Source organism: Candoia aspera, chromosome 3, assembly GCF_035149785.1.
Source record: "Candoia aspera isolate rCanAsp1 chromosome 3, rCanAsp1.hap2, whole genome shotgun sequence".
Lineage (NCBI taxonomy): Eukaryota > Metazoa > Chordata > Lepidosauria > Squamata > Boidae > Candoia > Candoia aspera.
The window spans coordinates 110,242,967-110,265,818 of NC_086155.1; the positions used below are offsets into that span (position 1 = coordinate 110,242,967).

Here is a 22,852-nt window from a genome sequence, read left to right on the forward strand (position 1 = left end):
GGTCACCCAGCTGGCTTTGGGCCTAAGGTGGGACTAGAACTCACGGTCTCCCTGTTTCTAGCTTGGTGCCTTGACCTCTACGGTTTGTTGTTGTTTATTCGTTTAGCCCCTTCCGACTCTTCGTGACTTCATGGACCAGCCCACGCCAGAGCTTCCTGTCGGTCGTCAACACCCCCAGCTCCCCCAGGGACGAGTCCGTCACCTCTAGAATATCATCCATCCATCTTGCCCTTGGTCGGCCCCTCTTCCTTTTGCCTTCCACTCTCCCTAGCATCAGCATCTTCTCCAGGGTGTCCTGTCTTCTCATTATGTGGCCAAAGTATTTCAGTTTTGCCTTTAATATCATTCCCTCAAGTGAGCAGTCTGGCTTTATTTCCTGGAGGATGGACTGGTTTGATCTTCTTGCAGTCCAAGGCACTCTCAGAATTTTCCTCCAACACCACAGTTCAAAAGCATCTATCTTCCTTCTCCCAGCCTTCCTTATGGTCCAGCTCTCGCAGCCATATGTTACTACAGGGAACACCATTGCTTTAACTATGCGGACCTTTGTTGTCAGTGTGATGTCTCTGCTCTTAACTATTTTATCGAGATTTGTCATTGTTCTTCTCCCAAGGATTAAGCGTCTTCTGATTTCCTGACTGCAGTCAGCACCTAGAAATACAAAGTCTTTGACTGCTTCTACATTTTCTCCCTCTATTTGCCAGTTATCAATCAAGCTGGTTGCCATAATCTTGGTTTTTTTGAGGTTTAGCTGCAGTCCAGCTTTTGCACTTTCTTCTTTCACCTTCATCATAAGGCTCCTCAGTTCCTCTTCGCTTTCAGCCATCAAAGTGGTATCATCTGCATATCTGAGATTAATGTTTCTTCCAGTGATTTTAACTCCAGCCTTGGATTCCTCAAGACCAGCTTGTCGCATGATGTGTTCTGCATACAAGTTGAATAGGTAGGGTGAGAGTATACAGCCCTGCCGTACTCCTTTCCCAATCTTAAACCAGTCTGTTGTTCCGTGGTCTGTTCTTACTGTTGCTACTTGGTCATTATACAGATTCTTCAGGAGGCAGACAAGATGACTTGGTAGACCTCTACTGTACTGACACCCAACTGGATCTCATATAATGGCTGGCACAACGTAATAGCAGTTATACACCTTGCAGTTGTCATTGAATGCTGACAGCTTTAAGGAGAAAGCAGTACTTAATTAATCCAGCTAAAGAAGATTTAAGCCTGTCTCACAGGCTGGGGACGGGATAAAGGCAAAATCAATGGGACATCTAAAAATAAAAATGCCAGGGCATGTCTGTGCCGCTATTAGGTGCACATGACAAAAGGCCCTTCGTGCCTAGCCGCATTGTACCAGGCAGATGGCCAGCTTCCCGTTGGTTCTCGTCTAAAACAACGCACGCCCACCGAAGCTTTCCAAAGTTCGTGCATACATTTGTAACCATCCGTCCACCTCGACTTGCTTGACTGTTTGGCCGATGCTCTAGAGCTTGCAATTAGCGCCACAGTCTTCCACAAAACTTCCGCCTTTTTCCAGGCTCTTGGTGCGCTTGCGCCCGTCCGGCTGCTTCCCGGCAGGAGCCAGGCCGCGGTGATGCAAAGGCGGGCGCGCTGTCAAGGCGTCACGGAGGCCGCTGCCAGCTGTCGTGCGCGGTGGGGTCGCCCTCCTCCGCGGCCCCTGGCCCGTCGCCACTGAGGCGGCGACCGCAGCGAGCGGGGGATGTGATTCCCTCTCTCTCTGCCCCTCTTGGTGTCCGCAGGATGGCGGCGGGGTCGTCGGTGGTAGAGGCGCTGGGCCGGCTGTGGCAGGTGGAGGCCCCTCTGGGCAGTGGGGCCTCGGCCGCAGTCTTCCAGGCGCGCTGCCTCGGCGACCCCTGCGCCCCGCTGGCCGCCATCAAGCAGTTTCTCCCACCAGGGTCCGGGTTGTTGGCACTTGGCGGCGGCGGCGGCGATCACGGCTTCAGCAAGGAGCGTGCCGCGCTGGAAGAGCTGCGGGGCCACCGCAACATCGGTGAGAAACAGCGAGAGGGAGGCTGGAGAAGCGCTGGGTCCGGCCGTGACTGGCGGGAGCGAGCGAGCGGAGGAAGGGCACAGGCTTCATGGCTGTGCGGGCTTGCAACGCATGAAAAGGGAGAAGGGCTTCGGGACATATGCCGAGTATGGTGGGGGGTTTTCCGGGTAACTTGGTCCCGCTGAGTCAGAAATGGAGCTCACCTGTGCACTGACCCCGCGGACTGCAGAGGCTGCCCTGGGCAGAATCAGCTTCTGAATTCTAGAGCTGTCCTTTGGTGGCAGAGAAGGAAGTCCTCCGCTTTTTTGTGAAGGGTAAATGGCTTCCTTTTCTCCCTGGAGACGTTGCAACTCGGTCCTTAGCGCTGACAAAAAGACCTTGAGGTCCGAAATAGGGCAGTTTAGGGTGCTTTCAGATGAGGCATTTATGAAGTAATTGCCCTGTCTTTAATGACATTTTGCCTACAGTGGTATGTTTGACAAAGTAAACTATGTGTACAGTGCTTTTTCATTTGCAGCTAAGATTTTTCCATCTGAAAGTACCCTTTCTGCCCTGTTTGCACAGTGAGATGCAGAGCACTTCCTAGACCAGCTTAGCTATTGCTGGTCTCTTCAGATTGCATTTTATAATATAAACCACGATTATTCAGTGTGTTATAACTATTTGTGGACACTATGCGCACTGGCGTGTCTAAATGTCTGCAGTGCTTATAAAGAACTCACAGCCATTTAGCTGCTATTGACCAGATGTCCACTTTGATGGAGAATAAATCATGACTGTTGTAGGTATATCTCAGGAAAACTTAAAATGGTAACATGGTGGAGGGCTCCTCTCCGTCCTTTGATAAGTTTGTAACCCCATTTGTAAGAGTGCACAACAAAGTGGTACTCTGGTAATCACATAACTGTTCCATTGATGAGCATCTACTAAGATGAAAGAATGAGGCTGTTGTTGCAATGAAGATACATGAAACTGAGAGCACATGTGGCTGTATGCTGCAGCCTAATTGTGCAGCATTGAGAATAGCACTGTCCCTTAATCTTAAACCCCCCCCCCCAATTCGTCTTGGTCTTCAGTATATAGTTACTGTTCTCTCATTATCATATATTTTCCATCAAGAATAAGCGAATCATCTGTACTGAGATCTAAAGAAGGTATCCTCTATCATTTAAAATAACTATTCCCCAATGCTACTGAAGATAGTTAAACTATCCCCAAATACAGAACTAACCAGAGTTTTCTCATTTAGCATTTATTGGTGGGAATAATAATTAGAAGATTGCTATGGAGCTCTGATTCAATGCAAGACATGTAGTATCTTTATGTGTCATGTGCTGGTAATTTGGCAGATTGTGTGATTTGCTAGATCAATATTGTTGGGGCTATTTACAAGGGGAGCAAATGTCATACAGCATGATGCTAGGGATAGTGAAAATCAAGGGTAGACAGCTCTGAAGGTAAAGCAGGTTGCCACATTCAGAGTAAGCATTAGTATTGTTTTGTTTTGTTCTTATTTTTATTTCATCAGTTTTTAAAGTCAGTGTTGGGGAAGTAGCATAGATTTCAGGTCAAAAGTTAGATGGGGAATTCCTAAGCAGAGGACATTGCTCCAGCACTGAGAGAGACAGTTAACTAAGGTCATAAAGTTTAGAAAAAGTGCTTGAAACAACTAGAACCTGTATTTCTAAGTAAAACTTCTTTTGGGAACTGCTTCAGTACTAAATAGAGAATTGCTTCAAACTGGTGGTTCTTCATTATATAACTCCTACCAATATTTTTGGATTTTTTTTGTTTGCAGTAACCTTATACAGTGTGTTCACCAACTGTTCTTCTGCCAAAGGCCCATCGTGTTGCCTTTTATTAGAGTTGCTGGATATCAGTGTGTCAGAATTGCTTGTGCATTCTAGTCAGCATGGCTGTTCTATGTGGATCACTCAGCATTGTGCACGGGACGTCCTGGAAGCCCTGACATACCTCCACCATAAAGGTTATGTGCATGCAGACCTGAAACCACGCAACATTCTGTGGAGTGCAGAGGAAGAGTGCTTCAAGCTCATTGATTTTGGCCTCAGCTTCAAGGAGGGGAATCAGGTTGGTCAGGTGACCTGAGAAAATCATCAGAGAAATAGGATTACTGCAAAAAGTGAAGCTAAGTGCTTTAAGAGATCCCTGACACTTAAATTTAACTGCAGCCTCATACTTTTATATTTGTTGTGGTTTCTCCAGAAACCAGTCTTTTTCCAACTTTTCAAAAGGTTGGAAGTGAGATTATTGCTTGTGGGATGTATACTCATCTCTTTCTGCAATCTTCTATTTTTTTAAGCCTGCCAAAACTGATAGACTGAAATGAAAATGAAAGTCACTTTCTCAAGACACTTTTTTCAACTCTAGAAAAAGCCCTTGTGTGTAACACTGAAGCTGTTTGGAGGAAAAACAGCTTTTTCTGTAAGCTTTTTGTGTGGGGGTGTGCTCATGCACACTTTTACTAAAATGTATTCTGAATCCTTTATGAAAAAAGAAACAGTCAAGATGCAGCTTTCATCTGTTTTGGTCATGCTGGATACTAAGGTTTATGCTTGCTTTAAAGGACCAAAATATTCTGAAGTTATTCTTGATCACTGTCAATCAGTATCTACAAGTTTGCTATTGTTAATTGGATTTGGTAAATAAAAACCTGAGGTTGTGACCTGATCAAGACATCTAGCAACTTCATGGCTGGTAAAATAAACCTGATTTGCTTGTTCACTAGCCACTGTTCTACCCATGTATTAAAACTGTTAGACTGAAGTTAAATATTAAATTTGTGATGCACATGTTAGCTCTTGCCTTTCATTATAAATCATAATTATCAAAATCTAGGATATGAAGGGCTGTGTGACAGCAGCTGCAGCAAGTAGCAATACCTACCATCACCCCCAAGATACCTGTTTGCAGTCCATCCCTTACTTCAAGTTAACAGATTATTGGTTCTGATAAGTCCATTTTCTGTCAGCCAGCATAGTAACCTGTAGCTTTTGCGCTGAGAGTCTTAGTTTCTGTGTCCTTACCAAGATTTTCATGTTCATTTTTATCAATCATATAGAAATCCACTTGATTTCCCTAAATTACCACCGAAATTCCATGCCATGATGGTTTTCCAGTTATAAACAGACCATCCTTTCTTTGTCCCCTTGAAATACTACAATTTTCTTTATTGCATAGTATGATATATAATATATGTAAAAAATATAGTTCAATGACAGCATTGAAATTCTGTGCAGTGGCTAGAGTTTGGTTTGGAAGACTCAAAAGTTGTTCTTGAGAAATGTTGGCAACACCAAAAAACAGCCATTTATATCATTTTGGGGTGAATTTATAGTTCTAAAAAGTGCTGATCTTTCCTAGGATGTGAAATACATCCAAACCGATGGGTACCGAGCGCCTGAGGCTGAGCTACAGAACTATCTATCCAAGGCTGGAGTACAGGGTGGAACTGAATGTACTTCTGCTGTGGATCTTTGGAGTCTTGGAATAGTATTACTGGAGATGTTCTCAGGAATGAAACTGAAACATATTGTCCAGTCTCAGGAATGGAGGGTGAGTACTTTGCAGAGAAATCAGTTCATTTTTGAAGATTCATTCTGCCAAAGATCTCCATTTTTGTAGCAATTGACCTTCAGGAACTTTCAGATCTCTTTTATAAGGAAAGACAGTGCCTTATATGGCTTGAATTTGCCTTGTTGGGCATATTAAGTGGTAAACTTTTTGTTTTCTGGGTGGAAGCCAATAAAAAACAACATTTTAGATTGGGTGTAAAACTATAAATGAGAATAAATTGCATCCTGGGAATGTAAGACACTACTTTATATGAGACTAGATTTTTCCAGCTGAGAATTGTCCTACATGGTGGTAGCATGGCAAGATTTGGAAATGACACTAAAGAGGTATATGAAGCCTCTGAAAGGTAGAAGATGCATATAAAACATTGCTGAAAAATGTTTTGGTGGGGAAAATGGTTTGAAAATCTCAGTTGTTCCCTCTAGTGATGTCAGAGCACTACCACCCTACCTACAGTTTGTTAAGTAAAATAGTGGTAATAGTAATAACAACAACAACAATGTAAGAAGTATGCCTCTGCCCATAGCAAGTTTGCCTGCCTGCTATAAAGCTTTCGGTCCTAGGCCTCTTACACAATTAGCTTTTGAAATTTTCCAGCTTGTTGACAGCAGCCTCTCATTTGGTCTGTCAGTTGCTTTCCTTCAGAAGAAGGCAATAATATTACTGTGCTAAACCAGTCATAGGACCAAGATACATCAGAAGGCCATCAAATCACTCAAGGTAGATCAATTGGCACTTGGTATCTGCAGCACAGATAGTGCCAGATGTTAATGAGAGCTAAGTTATACACTTACTACAGAAAGGAGACTTCAGCCCAACCAAACAACTAGCTAATTTGTTCTGAGTATAACAAATTAAGCAGAAAACTAAACCTATTATTTTTCTGAAACAGCAGAGTTCAGAATACTGTGCTTTGTGACTTGACTGTGACTCAATTGGAGGCTTCATCACTGGAAAAGAGCAATGTATTTGCTGAAGAGAATGGAGACCAAGCAGTTATTACATGAGCTAATTGTAGGAATGGAAAAAATACTCAGTGTATTTGGTTATCATTTACCACAATAGGAATTTTTAAATATTATTCTAATTTTGAGGGCTGGGGGAGTAGATAGCAACCAGCTCTGCTGCAGCCCAATTAATCCCTGTTTGGTTTGATCGTTGTTTCTTCTGAGTGTTTTTTTTTCTCTTCTTTTTTTCCCCCCTCTCCTTCTAGGCAAATAATTCTGCCATTATTGATCACATTTTTGCCAGCAAAAGTGTGGTAAATTCTGCCATCCCAGCCTATCACCTCAGAGACCTCCTCAAAAGGTACGCTGCTCCTATTTGAAAGAACACAAAGTGGTCCCTTCTTCTAAAAAGTTATGTCCTTAGCTCTAGATCAGTTCTAGAAATACAGCATGTCCACACAATAAGTTATTGGCCAAGGTTGTGGAATTATCAATCTGGAATTGTCAATCTGAATAATATCATGGACCATTATCTGCCATAGTTGGTTTATATATAGGTCATTTTATAGCAACACTGTGAACGTGGTCCATTGTTTCCATAGGACGATTTCAAAGAGGGTGGGTGGGCTAGCTGTTTCCCACTGCTTCAGTAAGTTCCATGGTTTAAATTGGTAACACTGCCAAGGCCATAGTGGACTCCAACATGTACAAGCTGGCCAGTTTAGGAATAACACACACTGTGTTTACATTCCGGTAGCAGTTCAGCTTTGCCTTCTGTAAATCTTATGATGGCTTAGTTTAAAAAAGCTAATGCCCTACTAGTTTAAAAGTTACAATTGGGGATATACCTGGGGTTAGGAATAAAACTAGTGACATAAGAGTTCCCAGGCTTGAGAGAACTGTTATGTCAAGCCATCCAGCTGCCTCCCAGAGGATTTAAGAGAGCAGCAAAATATTATTTGATTCACTGCTTGAGGTTGCTTGTTTGTTTTGCTTTTTTAAGGGCAGTCAGTTTTAGTTCTTGAAATAGAAGTTGCCCATCTACAAAAACAACGTGGGTGTATCAAAATTAGGTGGTGTTATAAGATCCTGGTAACATCATTTTACCACAAAGGGGATAATTTTGTGCCAAAATGGGGTTGCATCTTCATCTCAAACTGGCTTTATGTCTAATACACTGATTTTAGAAGAATCAAACTCTCATGGGACAAAATTTTGAAAATTGAACTATTGGTGCCTATTTAATCATAATGGAAATGCTTATTGTTTGCTTTTATCATTTTAACAAATCATGGCTGGGTTTAATTTCTAGAAGTTAAATGAGAAATCTGATATAGCACAATTCAGAGGCCTTTAACAGAAGATTTTAGGATTAAAATTTTAAATAGATTGTAAGTATTTGGTATTATTTATTTATTATTCAAATATACATAGCCACCCATCTCATATATATGACTCTGGGTGGCTTACAAAAAATTAAAACAAATATAAAAACAACCAAAAAGGACAATACGACCATTTAAAAACAAGAAAAAAACAATATAAAAGCATATAAAAACCATCATCAAATACATAAAGCTGAGATAATCCCACTCATCAAAACAATCAGTACAGCCGCTGCATCAGTTTCACCATGCTCACAGGTCCCCATGCCCCTTGGCAAAACCATGTCTTCAGGGCCTTGCAAAGAGCCAACAGGGTCGGGGACAATCTGATCTCCGGGGGGGGATGATGTCCCACAGGGCAGGTACTATGGAGAAAAGGCTCTTTCCTGGGTCCTGGCACAAGTCACGCCCTGGCTGACAGGACCCCCAACATGCCTCTCCTGCCAGACCTGATGGGATGGGTAGATGTAATTGGGGAGAGGCGGTCCCTCAGGTAAGTCAGTCCCATGCCATGTAAAGCTTTATAAGTTATTACCAGCACCTTGAATTGAACCCAGAGGCAAACTGGCAGCCAGTGTAGCTTGCGGAGTAGAGGTGTAACATGCACAGCTCATGGAGCACAGGTAACTCCCCTCATGGCTGCATTCTGCACCAGTTGAAGCTTCTGAGAACTTTTCAAGGGCAGCCCCATGTAGAGCACATTGTAGTTATCCATACGAAAGGTGATTAAAGCATACGTGACCATACAGAATTGATTGTCAAGAATTTCCTTTCCACCAATAAAGAGCCAGTTCAAAAACTGATAAATAACGTATTTTGTTAAGACAGCCTTTAGAATCTGGTATACGTGTCCTTCCAGAAATATATAATCACTTTGTTTTGCAACTGTCCAGGAACACATAACCAGAGCTCTTCATAAATGGACACGTTCCACATTTGGGTGGTATAATTTGACAACAAGGGAAAGGTCTGATGTGGTAGTGATTAATTGGGTGCTTGAATATGTTACCGCTCAGGCCACATTGCTGTAGTTTCCAGTTCTCTAATGGTGTGCATTAGCATGATAATGGGAGTGGCACAGGTTAGAAAAGGGTAGTGGAAAATCCTCAACATGTGGCAGAACAGAGACCAGTAAACAGAGATATATCCTGTCAGCATTGTCTGTACATCACTGCAGGATTTGTTAATTATACTAATAAAGAAATTAACACACATTAACAAGACCTGCTCAGTGAGGTTCTGTAAGACTAGGTAAAGGTAAAGGTTTCCCTTGACATTAAGTCCAGTCGTGTCCAACTCTAGGGGGCGGTGCTCATCTCCGTCTCAAAGCCGAAGAGCCGGCGTTTGTCCGTAGATACTTCCATGGTCATGTGGCCAGCATGACTACACGGAATGCCGTTACCTGCCCGCTGAAGCGGTACCTATTAATCTACTCACATTTGCATGTTTTCGAACTGCTAGGTTGGCAGGAGCTGGGACTAGCAACGGGAGCTCACCCCGTCACACGGATTCGAACCGCCGACCTTCCAATCGGCAAGCCCAGCAGCTCAGCGGTTTAACCCGCAGCGCCACTGCGTCCCTCTGTAAGACTAGAGAGGAGCAAATATAGTCCTAATATTCAGAAAGGGGAAAGAAAGAGGACCTAGGAAATTATAGCTCAATTAATTTAACTTTTGTACTGGGCAAGGTACTAGAAAGAAGTATCAGGCAGCATGTCTGTGAGCATTTAGAAACGAATGCTACTATTACCATGGGCCAGCATGGGTTTGTGAGGAGCAGGATATACCAGAATAATTTTATATCTTTTGATGACCAATTTGGTAGACTTAGGGAATGTTACTGATGTAGATATACCTTAATCTCTGTAAAGCATTTGGCAAGGTCTGTCTTGTTATCCTTGTTGCCAAAATAGTTAAATATGGGATACTCAGTCCTGCATTAAATGCATTTGCAACTGCTTTCATAACACATCCAAAGGGTGCTCAAAAATTTCTTGCATCATCCTGGAGGGAAGTATCAAATGAGGTCTCCCAGGGCTTCATCCCTGGCAAATGCTATCTAAAATCTTCATAAATTATGTAGAGGATGGAATGGAAGAGATGCTTACCAAATTTGCAACATCAAGTAGGAGGATCAGCTATGACTTTAGCCAATGCAAAATCACAATGTAAAATGACAGTGACAGAACCTAAACTTTAAATCATATCCACCAGAATGATGTTCAGCACACAAGTTTAACTAGAATAGTTCATGAGAGGAAAAGCTCTCAAAGTCACAGAAAGATGGGATCCAAACTGGTGATAACTGGCTGGGGAAGAAATCTTGAGGTTTTAACTATCAGTTGAAATGTTGACCCAGCATGTGGCAATGATAGGTGTATGCAATATTATGGATCACTAGGAAAGGATCTGAAAATAAATTTGCCAATATTGAGATGCCCTTATACAAATCTAAGCTGAACTATACTTGTACAATTCTGGTCACCTTATCTTTAAAAGGACACTGTAGAGCTGGCAGCAACCATAGAACCTTGCTCAGCTGGACTGTCCTTCCCCCCTCTGTTTCCTTTCCCCATACGGCACTAGAGAACTACCAAGAAACATGGAGGATGTCTATCCTGTAATGGACTTACCTTACAAACCTTATCAGGCTTGGGGAAAACTTACATATACCTCTGTCGGTATCACGCTATCAAGCACTGGTGTTCATCTTGCAAAAAAAGCCGTCCTGCAAAAGGGACGTTTATTCCACTTGTGAATTTCCAGCACAATTCAGTCAAAATAGGAAAAGCCTCCATTTCTAGAGAATGTCCAACTGTAAAGGTAGATTGATAGTAATTTAGTTTTTATCACCTATCCATTAAGGCTGGTGTCTGGCCTGGTGTAGAGCTTGGATTTTTAAAAAAAAATTCTTTAATATTTTGAGATTTTGTTGTGAACATCATTGGAAAATAAAATGTTTTTGCTGTCCAGCATGCTTCATGACGACCAAGAAAAAAGAGCTACTGCTGCAAAGGCCTTGTGTAGTCCTTTCTTCAGCATTCCTTTTGGTAAGTCATAACCATCTTGCCATTTTTCTAAGGCTCCTAGGAATGATTGCTGAATTACCCTTGATTATTTGTTATATCATCTAACACACTTGTCCTTAGGGCAACCTGGCTAACAATGAACAATTAAAAACACTTCTTTGCACCTAAGAGGTAGCCTTAATGGATTCTTAAGGGTTTATTTTTGTGCCATTTATTTTTGCCACACATTTCCACTAAGTGCAGCTTTAAAGTGATATGCATTTTCAAATTTTGCACAGTGTGCATGCATGGCAGTATTAAAAATATACACAATATTTCACCTCACAGGATGGTTTTACGCTACAATCAACTCTAGATTTTTTTTCCAGAATCTGCCTGCTTTTCCCTCAATTACAATTCAGTTCTATGACTCTGGCACTTTATTATGTTTGAATTTTGAGTGCCTAGAACATAATATATATTGAAAGTTGTGTGCCCATTGAGCAGCAATAGTATCTATATACTACTAAAACTCATGTCTGTTTGATACTTTGTAACCTTTAACTGGGGCGAAATGATGCATTGTAGAGCAACAATTTTTGAACCAAAATACCTCAAATGGGCTAACTTACAGAATGTGTCCAAAATCTGGGATCCATGACTCTCATGGAATAGAAATTTGGCAAATTTTATCAAACATTTTATGACATAATACAAAATGTCATAAAGTATTACCTGTGGTCAGCTCCTGATGTTTGACTACGCTATACAGTTCAACATGGGCCACTTTCAAGGCAGATACATCTCAGAATGTCTCTCTGAATTTTTAAGAACTTTTCCAGTACATTAGAAGCTCTGCCACTGTTGAAGGCATTGAGGATCTGGTAAGAAACTGTCTCTGAAACAATGATTCAATGGGTCATGGGTTGTCTAGTAAAAAAACTACAGTGCAGCTCCTTAGGAATAAATACTCTTCAAGACTTGGTGAATTCTCACTCTTTTTTTAATCCTCAGTACCTGATCTCAGAGTGTAGCAGGATTTTTCACTATGAGAGTTACAATGAAAATACATGGCCAAAAAAACAATAATAAGAGAATACTCTCAGGATTCAGGCTGAAACTTCTAGCAGTGCTTGCTAATTTCTTTTAATGATTATCTTGTCATTTAACTATGTGCTATTTAAACAGCTCCCCATATTGAAGATTTGGTGATGCTTCCCACTCCAGTGCTAAGATTGCTAAATATTTTGAGTGATACTTCTCTTCAAAATGAAGAAGAATTTGAAGGTTTGAATACTATTCTTTTTCAAACAGCTCCTTATTTAAAAGTAGACTGCAGAATATTCTGATGTGGGAATGGAGAATAACAAGAAGCATTAGCAATAAGGAAAAAAATGAATATTCCAAGATTTTCCTGTCCCCAAATAGGAATATTCTGGAGGAAAATGCCTCAGACCAGGGGGAAAGGCATGGGAGAATGTGCATACATCTTTAGAGTGGCTGGGTTAGGCAGCTATCTCCTAGCAATATTGTTGAAAGATTTGTTAGATCCAGAGAGCACTTCCACTCTGCTTTTGTTTCCAACCCCTAATTCTGAGATCATTTTCACTCAGAAATGCTGACAACGATGACTGAAAATTCCAGTCCTGCCCTAAGTTGTGACAGATGCTGCAGTAACTCACTCCCACTACTCACAGAAGGGAAAGAAATAAGAACTCCTGGCATCTCCAAGTATGATAGCATCCCAAAAGGCTAGGATAGTGTCCATGCAATATAATTACAGGCTAGGTGAATTAATTTCAGGACAGCTTCCTAAGTTTATGTCTGTAGTTAAAGTTACCTGTTTACCTGTTAAAGTTACCTGTCAAGTATATATTCTAACCTCTTTGCTAGTGTATGAGTTGGAAGGAACCTTAGAGGTCATGAGCCCTTTGGTCAGTGTAGGATCTTTTAAAGAATTTCAGATAGATAGTTATCAAGCCTTTGTTTGAACACCTTCGTCATCTTGGTAGCCCTACTCTGAACTTGCTTCAGTTTGCCTAAGGTTGAAAGGGTCATAGAGTTGGGAGTGACCTTAGGGGTCATTTAGTCCAATCCTCTTTCAGTGCAGGATCCACTGTTGCTTCCCAATGTCCTTTTAAGATTAATCTGCCCAAAACTGGACACAGTAGTTCAAGTGGGGCCTAATCAAGGCAGAATTGAGTGGGACAATCATTTCCCATGATTTAGACTCTGTTCTCTTGTTAATATATCCCAAATAGAATTTGCCTTTTTAGCAGCTACGTCACATTATTCAACTTGAATTTTCTCTTTCTGTTTTAAAATGTTAGCCAGCCCTGTTTTGTATCACCTGCAGATTTGGTAATTATCCCCTCAAGTCTTTTGTCCAGATCCTTAATAATAACTATATACAGCACAGGGCCCAGGACCAAGGCCTTTGTCATTCCACTTCACACTTCTCCAAGCTGATATGGATTATTTATGAATACCGTTATGAGCAGTTGCAAGGAAGTGTTAGTGGGAGAGAAATACGGTGAAACTAATGGACCATTCAGGGAGGGGCTGTCAATTATACCAAAGCCCATTAAATCTGAATTTACATAATTTGTATCACGTTATGAAATTGGTTTGAAGAATGCTTACAGAGGCCAGTCAGCAAGCAGGAGAATGATAAGGCATTCCTGTGAGGTTTTTTGCTTAAGCGTGTAAAGAAGAATCTGCTGAACAAGACTGAGCACTCATCAAATTCAACATTCTTGTTGAGGGAATATGACTCACTTGTACCAGGAGTCTGCTTTATCCTGCAGAAGATGTAGTCCCAAGCTTGTGATGGGAATACAAGGAAGTTCCACTACCTAGAAGGACTTTAATTGATCTTCCTGGAACCCCTGGAACAAGGGGTTAACATACAAAACAGAAATACTAGTGCCAACAGTTACATTTGTACATTGTTAGGAGGAGCAGCATTAAGTAAACCACATTCCCAGTGTTTTTCAAGTTTGTAGCTGGCATGCAAGAGCCAGTTTGGTGTAGTGGTTAAGGCACCAGGCTAGAAACTGGGAGACCATGAAGTCTAGTCCCACCTTAGCCACAAAGCCAGCTGGGTGACCTTGGGCCAGTCACTTTCTCACAGCCCTAGGAAGGAGGCAATGGCAACCACTTCTGAAAATCCTTGCCAAGGAAACTGCAGGGACTTGTCCAAGCAGTCTCCAAGAATCAAACATGATTGAACAGATTAAAAAAAAGCTGGCATGCAAAGGAAATTGCTAGGACATAAATTCTTCCACCAAGAAGGATATGGACATGGCTTCATGTTAACGTCAGCCATATCTTATTCTGGATTCTCATACACTCCCCGCTTCTGAAAACATTGAGCCTTTTAACCACATGGAAATTAAACTGCTTTGTGGCTACCCCATCTCCTAATGTACTTCTCCATAACTAACTCAGCTCAGGATTCCTAATCTTCCTGGGTGTTGAATGCTTTTGTGGAAACCCATTAAGCCCTGAATAAAGTTCTGGGAGAGTCTACCAGGACAACCACTCTCTTCCATTATTGTTCAATATGTAACTGCATATATCATCTGATACTGAAGGCAGCATAGAACCTGCATGACATATGGCATGCTATCTTTCATGAATTATGGTTAAAGCTGTCTAAATTGGTAACTGTATTCACTTCTTATGACAGTAAATTCTACAGTTTAACTGTGTCCTGAATGAAGAAACAGTTCCTTTTCTTTGTTTGAATCTTCTGCTATTTAGTTTCATTAAATAGCCCCAAGAATTTTGTAAAACAACCCTGAGCCACTTTATTAATTTTTTCCATACTATTCACAATTCTGTATTCCTCTGTCGCACCCTTATTCATCTTTTTTCCGAAACTAAATAGTCCTAAATATTGTACCCTTTCTCTGAAGGGAAATTGTTGAACGATCTGATTATTTTGGTAAACTTTTCAGTTACTTATAATCCAAGGATCCAAAAATTACCATATTGATAGTGGTTTTTATGTCCACCGAGGGAAATATAGGTCATATTATTTGAGTTTTTCTAGTTGTAGCTTGTGAGTTTCAGCTAATAAGCAACACATTTGGATACACCACTCTATCCAAAGCTAAAACAGTACACAAAATGTATTTGTGTGCAACGTAAACACAATTTGCCTAAAGGATCTTGCTGCCTGAGGCAGATCAGCAAATATCTATAATGTCATATTTTAGTTGCGCCAGCATTCAAAACATTGGCAGGTTGGTAGGGGGACAAGGTGGAGGGGAACCATTATTGACTGTTACGTTGTTTTAACCACTCCACCCAGCTATTTCTTATCTATTACATACTGTATAGACTAGCAGACTCATTTCGTATAATTGGATATATAAAAAGTCTATCAGATGGTTACTTGGAGAGTTAGAACCATTACTAGTAGACATGTATCCAATCCTTTAAAATATTATCTATATGTTTTGGAATTGGCATTTTTAAAGTAGTCAGCCATGAATTATATATTGGGTGACAAAAAGTGCACAAATGCTGCCGTGAAAAATGACTCTTTGGGTCATTTTCAAGTTCAAGGATCACTGTAGATAGAATGAGTTTGATTACTTTCAGGAACACAGTCACAGGTCCCAAAGTAATAAATTGATTTGCTCTGTAGATATGGACTAGAGAGTTAGTAATAGTTGCCTTAAGTCCCACGGATGGCAAAAATTCCTGCCAGTGGGAAAGCAGGCTGCCTATATATTCAGCAAAACCACAGCAAGCAAAATAAACATGACTTGACTCAAATAAACCACAGCAATGCTAGAGTAAAAAAGGACTCAGCTCTAAAAAGTGAAGCAGGGTCAGACCAGGTTAGTGTTTGGATGGGAGATCACCAGGAAATCTATGAAGGCTAGGCCGTGATGTTAAAAAACATCTGGAAGAAGGCAGCAGTAAATTTTTTCTCCATGTTTTTGCCAAGAGAACAATGCTCATGGTCATCAAGAGCTGATCTTGACTTCCTTTACCTTTACCTACCTTTACCCCTCAGAACCAGCCAATACTGTACAATTCTACAGGTCTACAACCGGTTTTCACGGGATGCAGAGTTCTTGTGTGAAGGTACCATCAGTTGCAGAGGCTTCTTGAGAGACAGGAGCTCTGTCTCATCAAATCACTCGCCTTGATGCTCAGCAATTAGAAGGGAAAACAAGAACTGAAACATCCTAGACATAGGTGGCTGCTGGTGGGGGAGTGGCTTTTTATCCTCTGTGTTCCAGGTTTATAAAATCTGAGTATTAAGGTTGCTTTTGCTTAGAAATTTTTCCAGACCTTCAGGCCTTTGGGAGAATGTAGTGCACCATTTGCAGCATGGGGCAGAATGATGAGAGTGGCATTACACCATTGCCACACAAGTCTCACCTCTTGTGTGTGCTTGTGCAGTTGCATGCCTGTATAAAAGGGGTGAGCTTGTGGTACCATGCTGCTTTAGGTGTTTTGACAGCAGCAGCAAGATCCTTTAGATACCATTTGTTAGAATTTCTGACTCTGCAGGGTCTCAGATATACCTGTATATGCAGTTCACCCCGTGCATGTGCTATCCGTTTGGATCTTGCGGTTAGTGATACATTCTTGCATTCTTATCAAGATATAAATACAACATGCAAGCCTGACATCTGGCTTTTCCATGTGTGTCCGTTATTTACTGGGAAAGATCTGAATCCAAAAAAGAGACACCACCTTTCCTTCACTTCTATAGATCTTTCTCTTTCATTCTGAGAAAAAGAAGAACATGGCAGGATGTCCTTGCTCAGTGACAAGGAAAGCCTCTTGGCATATTCTCAGCATCACATCCTGGCTAACAGAAAAAAAAATGGTCATGAAGCCTGGTATTGATTCATATATCACCTTATTAGCTTTGTATATTACTATATAAAATATGGTAATTTTATGTATTAATTAGTTTTGCCCTTCCTGTGGTGATCAGCAACAATATTGTTTAACGTATTTAGTATAGCTGTTTTGTAAATGGGATTTCAGTGTCCAGTTAAAAGGCACAGCTCTTTGACTTTCAATTTCAGTTGTCTTTTTTTCTGCAGATGTAGTGGATGACATAAGAGAAGAATGTTCCAAATATGGACAAATAGTTTCCTTGTTTGTTCCAAAGGAAAATCCAGGAAAAGGACATGTAAGTACCTGGAGAGTGGATAAAGGTATATATTTTAGTTGTATGTTTTTGGTGGGGCATCCAACTGATGCTGTGATCCTTTATTTATCAGCCGACAGTTTACCTCTCTTTTATCAGTACTTTTTCATAATAGGGAAAATCCAGAAAGAAAAAAACAAAAGTGTAGATAACCATAATTGTTTCCTCCAATAGGTTTTTGGGATGGCTTCAACATCTGCAGAAATGTTTGTTAACCTTGGCTTGTTCACTCTCCTGAATACACTGATTTTAAACATCAGGGTTTTGTACATCTCAGCATACACCATTTTATTTTATCCTGGAATTCCAGATTCCTAGAATATTACAAGTTCACTGTGTTGAAAGTTGCTCTCTGCTGCTACCTACATCCTTTTTCTAACAAGTAAAAAATAGATTTTAATTATACAAAGATGAGAACCAGAACTTGTATGGAGACACAGCAAGGGATAATTTCTGCACCTATTAATAGTTCTCCCATAACTGGGGGCATGAATCCTGTTTTTAAAAAATTACCAATAATAGCTTATTTAATCTTAATAGGTTAAAGCAGCATGAATTTGTATTAGAATCTTACCATATTTAACATATTTGATAGTGTGTGTAGCTGAACGCAACTTAGCAGCAGAAGGTACCTTAAGAGACATAGGAACATCAAGATGGCAGCTAAGAGCTATGGCTTGCATCATCCACCCTTTATGTGCCATCTTACCAGAAAAAAAGGGCCATGATCACTTCAGTCTTCTGTTGGTTAAATTGCTGCTAAAGACTAAGATGGCTAATCTGTTCCAGAAGGAGAACTGGTGAGACCAGAAAAGAGATAGATTGGTGCCACATCATTTATTGTGTCTCCAATTCACCCTTCCTATTTCTCTTGCTCTCAGCTTACTCTAGTCTGTTGCCAGAGCTCAGTCTGTAAACTTATGCACAAATGAACATTGTCTTTGTTTCTTTCCAGGTTTTTGTGGAGTATGCCAATGCTGGTGATTCCAAAGCTGCCCAAAGAGCACTGACTGGGAAGAGATTCAATGGCAAGTTTGTTGTGGCTACGTTTTATCCACTGAGTGCCTATCGGCGGGGATATCTTTACCAAACTGTGCTTTAGTCTGGAAGATGCACATATAAAAAACTATGTCACTTTGCCAGAATGTTTTCCAGAGTTGGAATCTATCTGAATCCTCTTTCATTTCCTTTCTATGAGCTGCACAAAGGTTTTCTTTTACTACATGTGAATTTGCTTCTGTCTCTTTTTTTATTTTTCTGTGGCAACTAAAACTCTAGAGAATGAGCGCTGAAATTAAAGCAAAGAAGAGTTCAATCTGACAGAAACCGAGTTTCAGCTGATAGTTGTAACTGTGAACTCAGAGCCTCCAAGCACTGATTGATGGTGTGTTTGTTGCTGTTGATACAGCATCCCTGGAGCCCCCCCCCCCCCCCCATGCTACAAACCCTGGGAGAAAAGCAGTGCTTTTCCTGCTGGAGAGAATTAAGGTTACAAATCATAGCCAGCTGTCTATGCCTTTATGTACCAGACCCGAGCATATAAGGTCCTCTGCAGAATCCCTGGCGTTTGCTATAGTGCTATCTTCTCATTAGAAGACAATCCCCCTTGCAGCAGGGGATGGGTGGACTTAATTCAGTTGTGCTTGGAAGCCATAGGCAAGCTAGAGCCAGTGACAGTCTTGCTTGCACATATAGCCCCAGCTGCATCTTCTAATGTGCACAACCCTTTCTATGGGGAATAAGGCTAGACTGCTATGTTAAGGCACATTTCAGTTAACAGAATACTAGAGCTTATTGCCAAAATACTTTATTGGGAAAAGGCCTTATTTTAAAGGCAAACCTGATTTGTACATCCTGCACTAAATATATGACAGACAGAGCTATGTAGTTTTTGTGACCAGAAGGAAGACTCATAGCGAAAATATCCATAATTTGGGAGGGGTTGCCAGGAATTTCTTGCAGCTAAAAGTCTCTTAACAGGGAGTTTTAATATCAACAGCGCTTCCCAGCTTCATCAGTGTTACCTAGGCAGGTTGATGCATAGAATTCCATTCTTCATATACTGATGTAACATGTCACTGATTCTTCCTGGGCGGGGTTGCTTTCCTGAGCCAATTCAAAGATATTTTGATAGAAAAGAAGACTTACCTTGGTAAAAATGCTTGGCACTTTTAAAGTTTGACAATTGGTCCTTCCATCTCAGGGCTTCTGATTTTATGTTATCATGTTACATACTTTTCCCGTCTTCCTTGACTTGTGCCCGTGGGAGTGAACATGTGCTGTGCTTCATTTCTAATTTGTATCACTATGGCTAGTTCTGCCCCCCCCATGCCCCCAAGTTTTGTGTGTATGTATCTGGGTGTTGCTTAGAACTTCTCACGCTGTGTCTCACAAGTGGTTTGGGAAAGGACATGAAAGTAAAAAAGGGACAGTTCATTTAAAATGTAAATCTTCCCTCTACCTTTTTATTTTTAAAATACTTGTATTCAGAAGCTTGTACTCACAAGTTTTGATAATGTTTGCAAGCATGCATAACTGGATTTTTCTCATAGATGCAGAGATTTCTTCTTGCAGTCACTCTTGCAATCACCAACAGAGGCTCATTTGTCTTTACAAGAAGTAAAATAATAGGAGTGAATATTCCACAAAGTTTTTGAACTTCCTTTTTCTAGCCCCAGAACTCCCCTCTACTACTTGCTACTGAAATGTAGCAAGACTGTGATGACACAGTCTCCCACAATTTTCACTGGGAAGTTAGAGGAAATAGGTGTATAAGGGTCTAAGCGGTTTACTGCATCTATACAAGTTTTAAAAAATACAGAAGAACATAAAAAGTCAATAAAATAATGAGCAGGAATCCTGCCCCTTCTAATGATGCCATGATACTAAGATTCTGCATCCTGTCGTCCTCAGTAGATTAAAAAAAAAATTAACTGCAGTTCAGAAGTTGGCAATTTGTGCAACAGAGAGGAAATGTTTGCCTACTAGAAACCTAGAATGTAATTCCAAAATTGCACCTTTTCAAGAAAAGAAATTAAGAAGTTTGAGATGCAGAAAGCACTAATTTGTTCATAAGATCTCACATTCTACATTAATGCAATGTAATCATGGACTTGTATTGAGACATAGCCTTAACTTATGATTCTGTGTGACAAAAAAATGAAAATACACCTGCAAAAATGAATGGCTATTAGTTATATATTCTGACATCTTGTTATGTTTTTTGAATTCTCCCTATTTTGGATCAGCTCATTCAAACCTCATCTGATTTCTCCTCTTCCAAAGTTTGTCCTGGCCTTGGATTTAACAATGACCCAGCATAGAACTGTTGCCCTGATAGCCTAGTGATTAAATGTTTAGAGACCATTTCAAGCCAAAGGTTGTAACTGCACTAAAACATGAAAATCATACCGGTATGCCAGGATAGTGACTCACTTTGCAGATGAATACTGTATACAATTTTGCACTTGTCACTAGACCACACAGAACTGTGTTGTTGGTTAACTTCAGTCTGTTTGCTCTAAGAAAGAAAGTAGTAGTGCCTGTCTCACTGTATTTGATTGTTTCAGTGTTTTTACCCATTTCCTTTGCAAACTGTTCTGTAATCAACTGTTCTGTTCATATTATTTAAGATCTACTGCTCTGTGCACCACTGTTGAGCAGTTTGGCTTGCAAAAATTCATTTTTGAATAAAGAATAAAAAGAATGTGTTCCAGCATTGCTACTGTGGTACCATCATTCCAGACTCTGTCATGAGAAGGAAGTAGATGTCACTGGGCTCTTACAGATAGAAATGTAGCTTCTTCAACAGAGATGAACATCTTCAACTGTCTCCCTCAATATTGCTTGAAACTGTGTGACTGAAACAGGAGAAAGCTGGAACTTCATGTGATAAGCATGCCTGCTGGCTTCGGGAAATGTTATGTAATTGTGTTTTGATGACTTTCAGTGACCAACTTTGAATTACCTCCCACAACTAGTAGGTAACCCTTAGGCATCCCATAACTACTAGGTAGGCCATAGGTATCCCAGCTTATATTTGTGATGTGCAAGGTAGGAATAATGGCCCATCTAAGTGTGTTCTTCAGAAACCCAAAGACATATCTAGACCTTGGAATAGCACTTTCTTATAGGAAGGGCCGCTGTTGCTTTTCAGGAGGAAGCATTGGGGGAGAGGGGCGGTAATATAAATCGATCGATCGATCAATCAAATAAATAAATCACCCAGGCCTGCCAGACCAGTTGTGCCTACTAATAAATTAATAGTATGGTCACGGCTAATACAGGTCACATTTTCTATATTTGATCAAGGTTAATTGTTTCAGAGAGATTTCCTTACCAGATTCCTCAATGCTTTCAACAATGGCAGAGCTTCTAATGTACTGCCTTCATTGGAAGAGTTCTTAAAAATTCAGGGAGAGATGTATCTGCACTGAAAAGAGCCAGTGTTGAACTGTATAGCACAGTCAAACATCAGGAACTGACCACAGGAATGTTTTATGACATTTTATATTATGACATAAAATGTTTGATAAAATTTGCCAAATTTCTATTCCATAGTATGGAATCTGTGGGTCCCAGATTTTGGACACACAAGTTAGCCTGTTTGAGGTAACTTTGTTCCAAAATTGTTGTCCTATGATGCACCATTTCATCCAGTTAAAGGTTACAAAGTATCACACACAAGTGTTTTAATAGGATATAGATACTATACACACACACACATACATACATATATACTTGTGGATAAGCCAACCCTTGAATTTTTATCCAAAATACCATGAAAAATGTACCACCCATAGATAAGCCAACCTGCATTTTTCATGGTATTTTGATTAAAAATTCAAGGGTTGGCTTATCTGTGGATGGGCTTATATGTGAATATATATGGCAAATACAGGTACTTTTAAAAAGTATAACTGAATATACTCATGGATAAGCCCATCCATGGATAAGCCAAACCTGATTTTTAGGTGCCTTTTGACACCTAAAAGCTTATCTGAGTATATATGGTGTACTGTGTGTATATATATATTATATATATATATGTATATATTGTATATAATGATTACCTTGATCTTTGATGCATTAATCTTCAGGTCCATGCTTCTTGTATCATATAAACCTTGGATGCAAATCATTTAAGTTCTCAGCCAACAACACAACATCATCAGCATACAAAGGTACACTCACTCCTATCCAATAGATATATACAATACAAGAATTTCATAGAATCATAGGATTGGAAGGGAAGTTGGAGATCTTCTAATCCAATCCCCGCCCAGAGTAGGAATTCTACCATTTCAGTCAAATGGCTATCCTGCCCTTGTTAAACAAACAAAAAAACCTACAGTGATAGAGCACCCACAATTATACTAGTTTAATGGCTCTGACAACCAGCAAATTCTTCTGTTCAAGTGTGGATCTCCTGCTTCCACCCATTGATTCTTGACCTACCCACAAGAGCTATGGAGAACAAATCTACACTTTTTTTCCCTGTGACAACCCCTCAATATTTGAAGACTGCTATCATGTTTCCTTTTAGCCTTCCCAGGCTAAACACACCTAGTTCCTTTAACTGTTCTTCATAGGATTTAATCTCCATGGGATTTACCTATTAATATATTAAACAACCGGTGGATCATTTCAGATCCTTTTCTTACTTCCTGCTCAGTGTTGAACTAAGCATACTTAGTCCTATGCATGCTTCACTTCTAA

At 40.4% G+C, this 22,852-nt stretch overlaps 1 protein-coding gene across 1 annotated transcript; it reads left to right on the plus strand.

Annotated features, from left to right (window-relative positions):
• Positions 1–1,509: 1,509 nt before the first annotated feature.
• UHMK1 (U2AF homology motif kinase 1) lies at positions 1,510–20,854 on the plus strand. Its single transcript, XM_063298568.1, has 8 exons — positions 1,510–2,011; positions 3,810–4,102; positions 5,396–5,587; positions 6,822–6,916; positions 10,913–10,989; positions 12,136–12,234; positions 17,028–17,116; positions 18,090–20,854. Exons 1-8 carry the CDS (start codon positions 1,762–1,764, stop codon positions 18,234–18,236), a joined length of 1,242 nt encoding a protein of 413 aa, XP_063154638.1. The 5' UTR covers positions 1,510–1,761; the 3' UTR covers positions 18,237–20,854.
• The last annotated feature ends 1,998 nt before the right edge of the window (positions 20,855–22,852 follow it).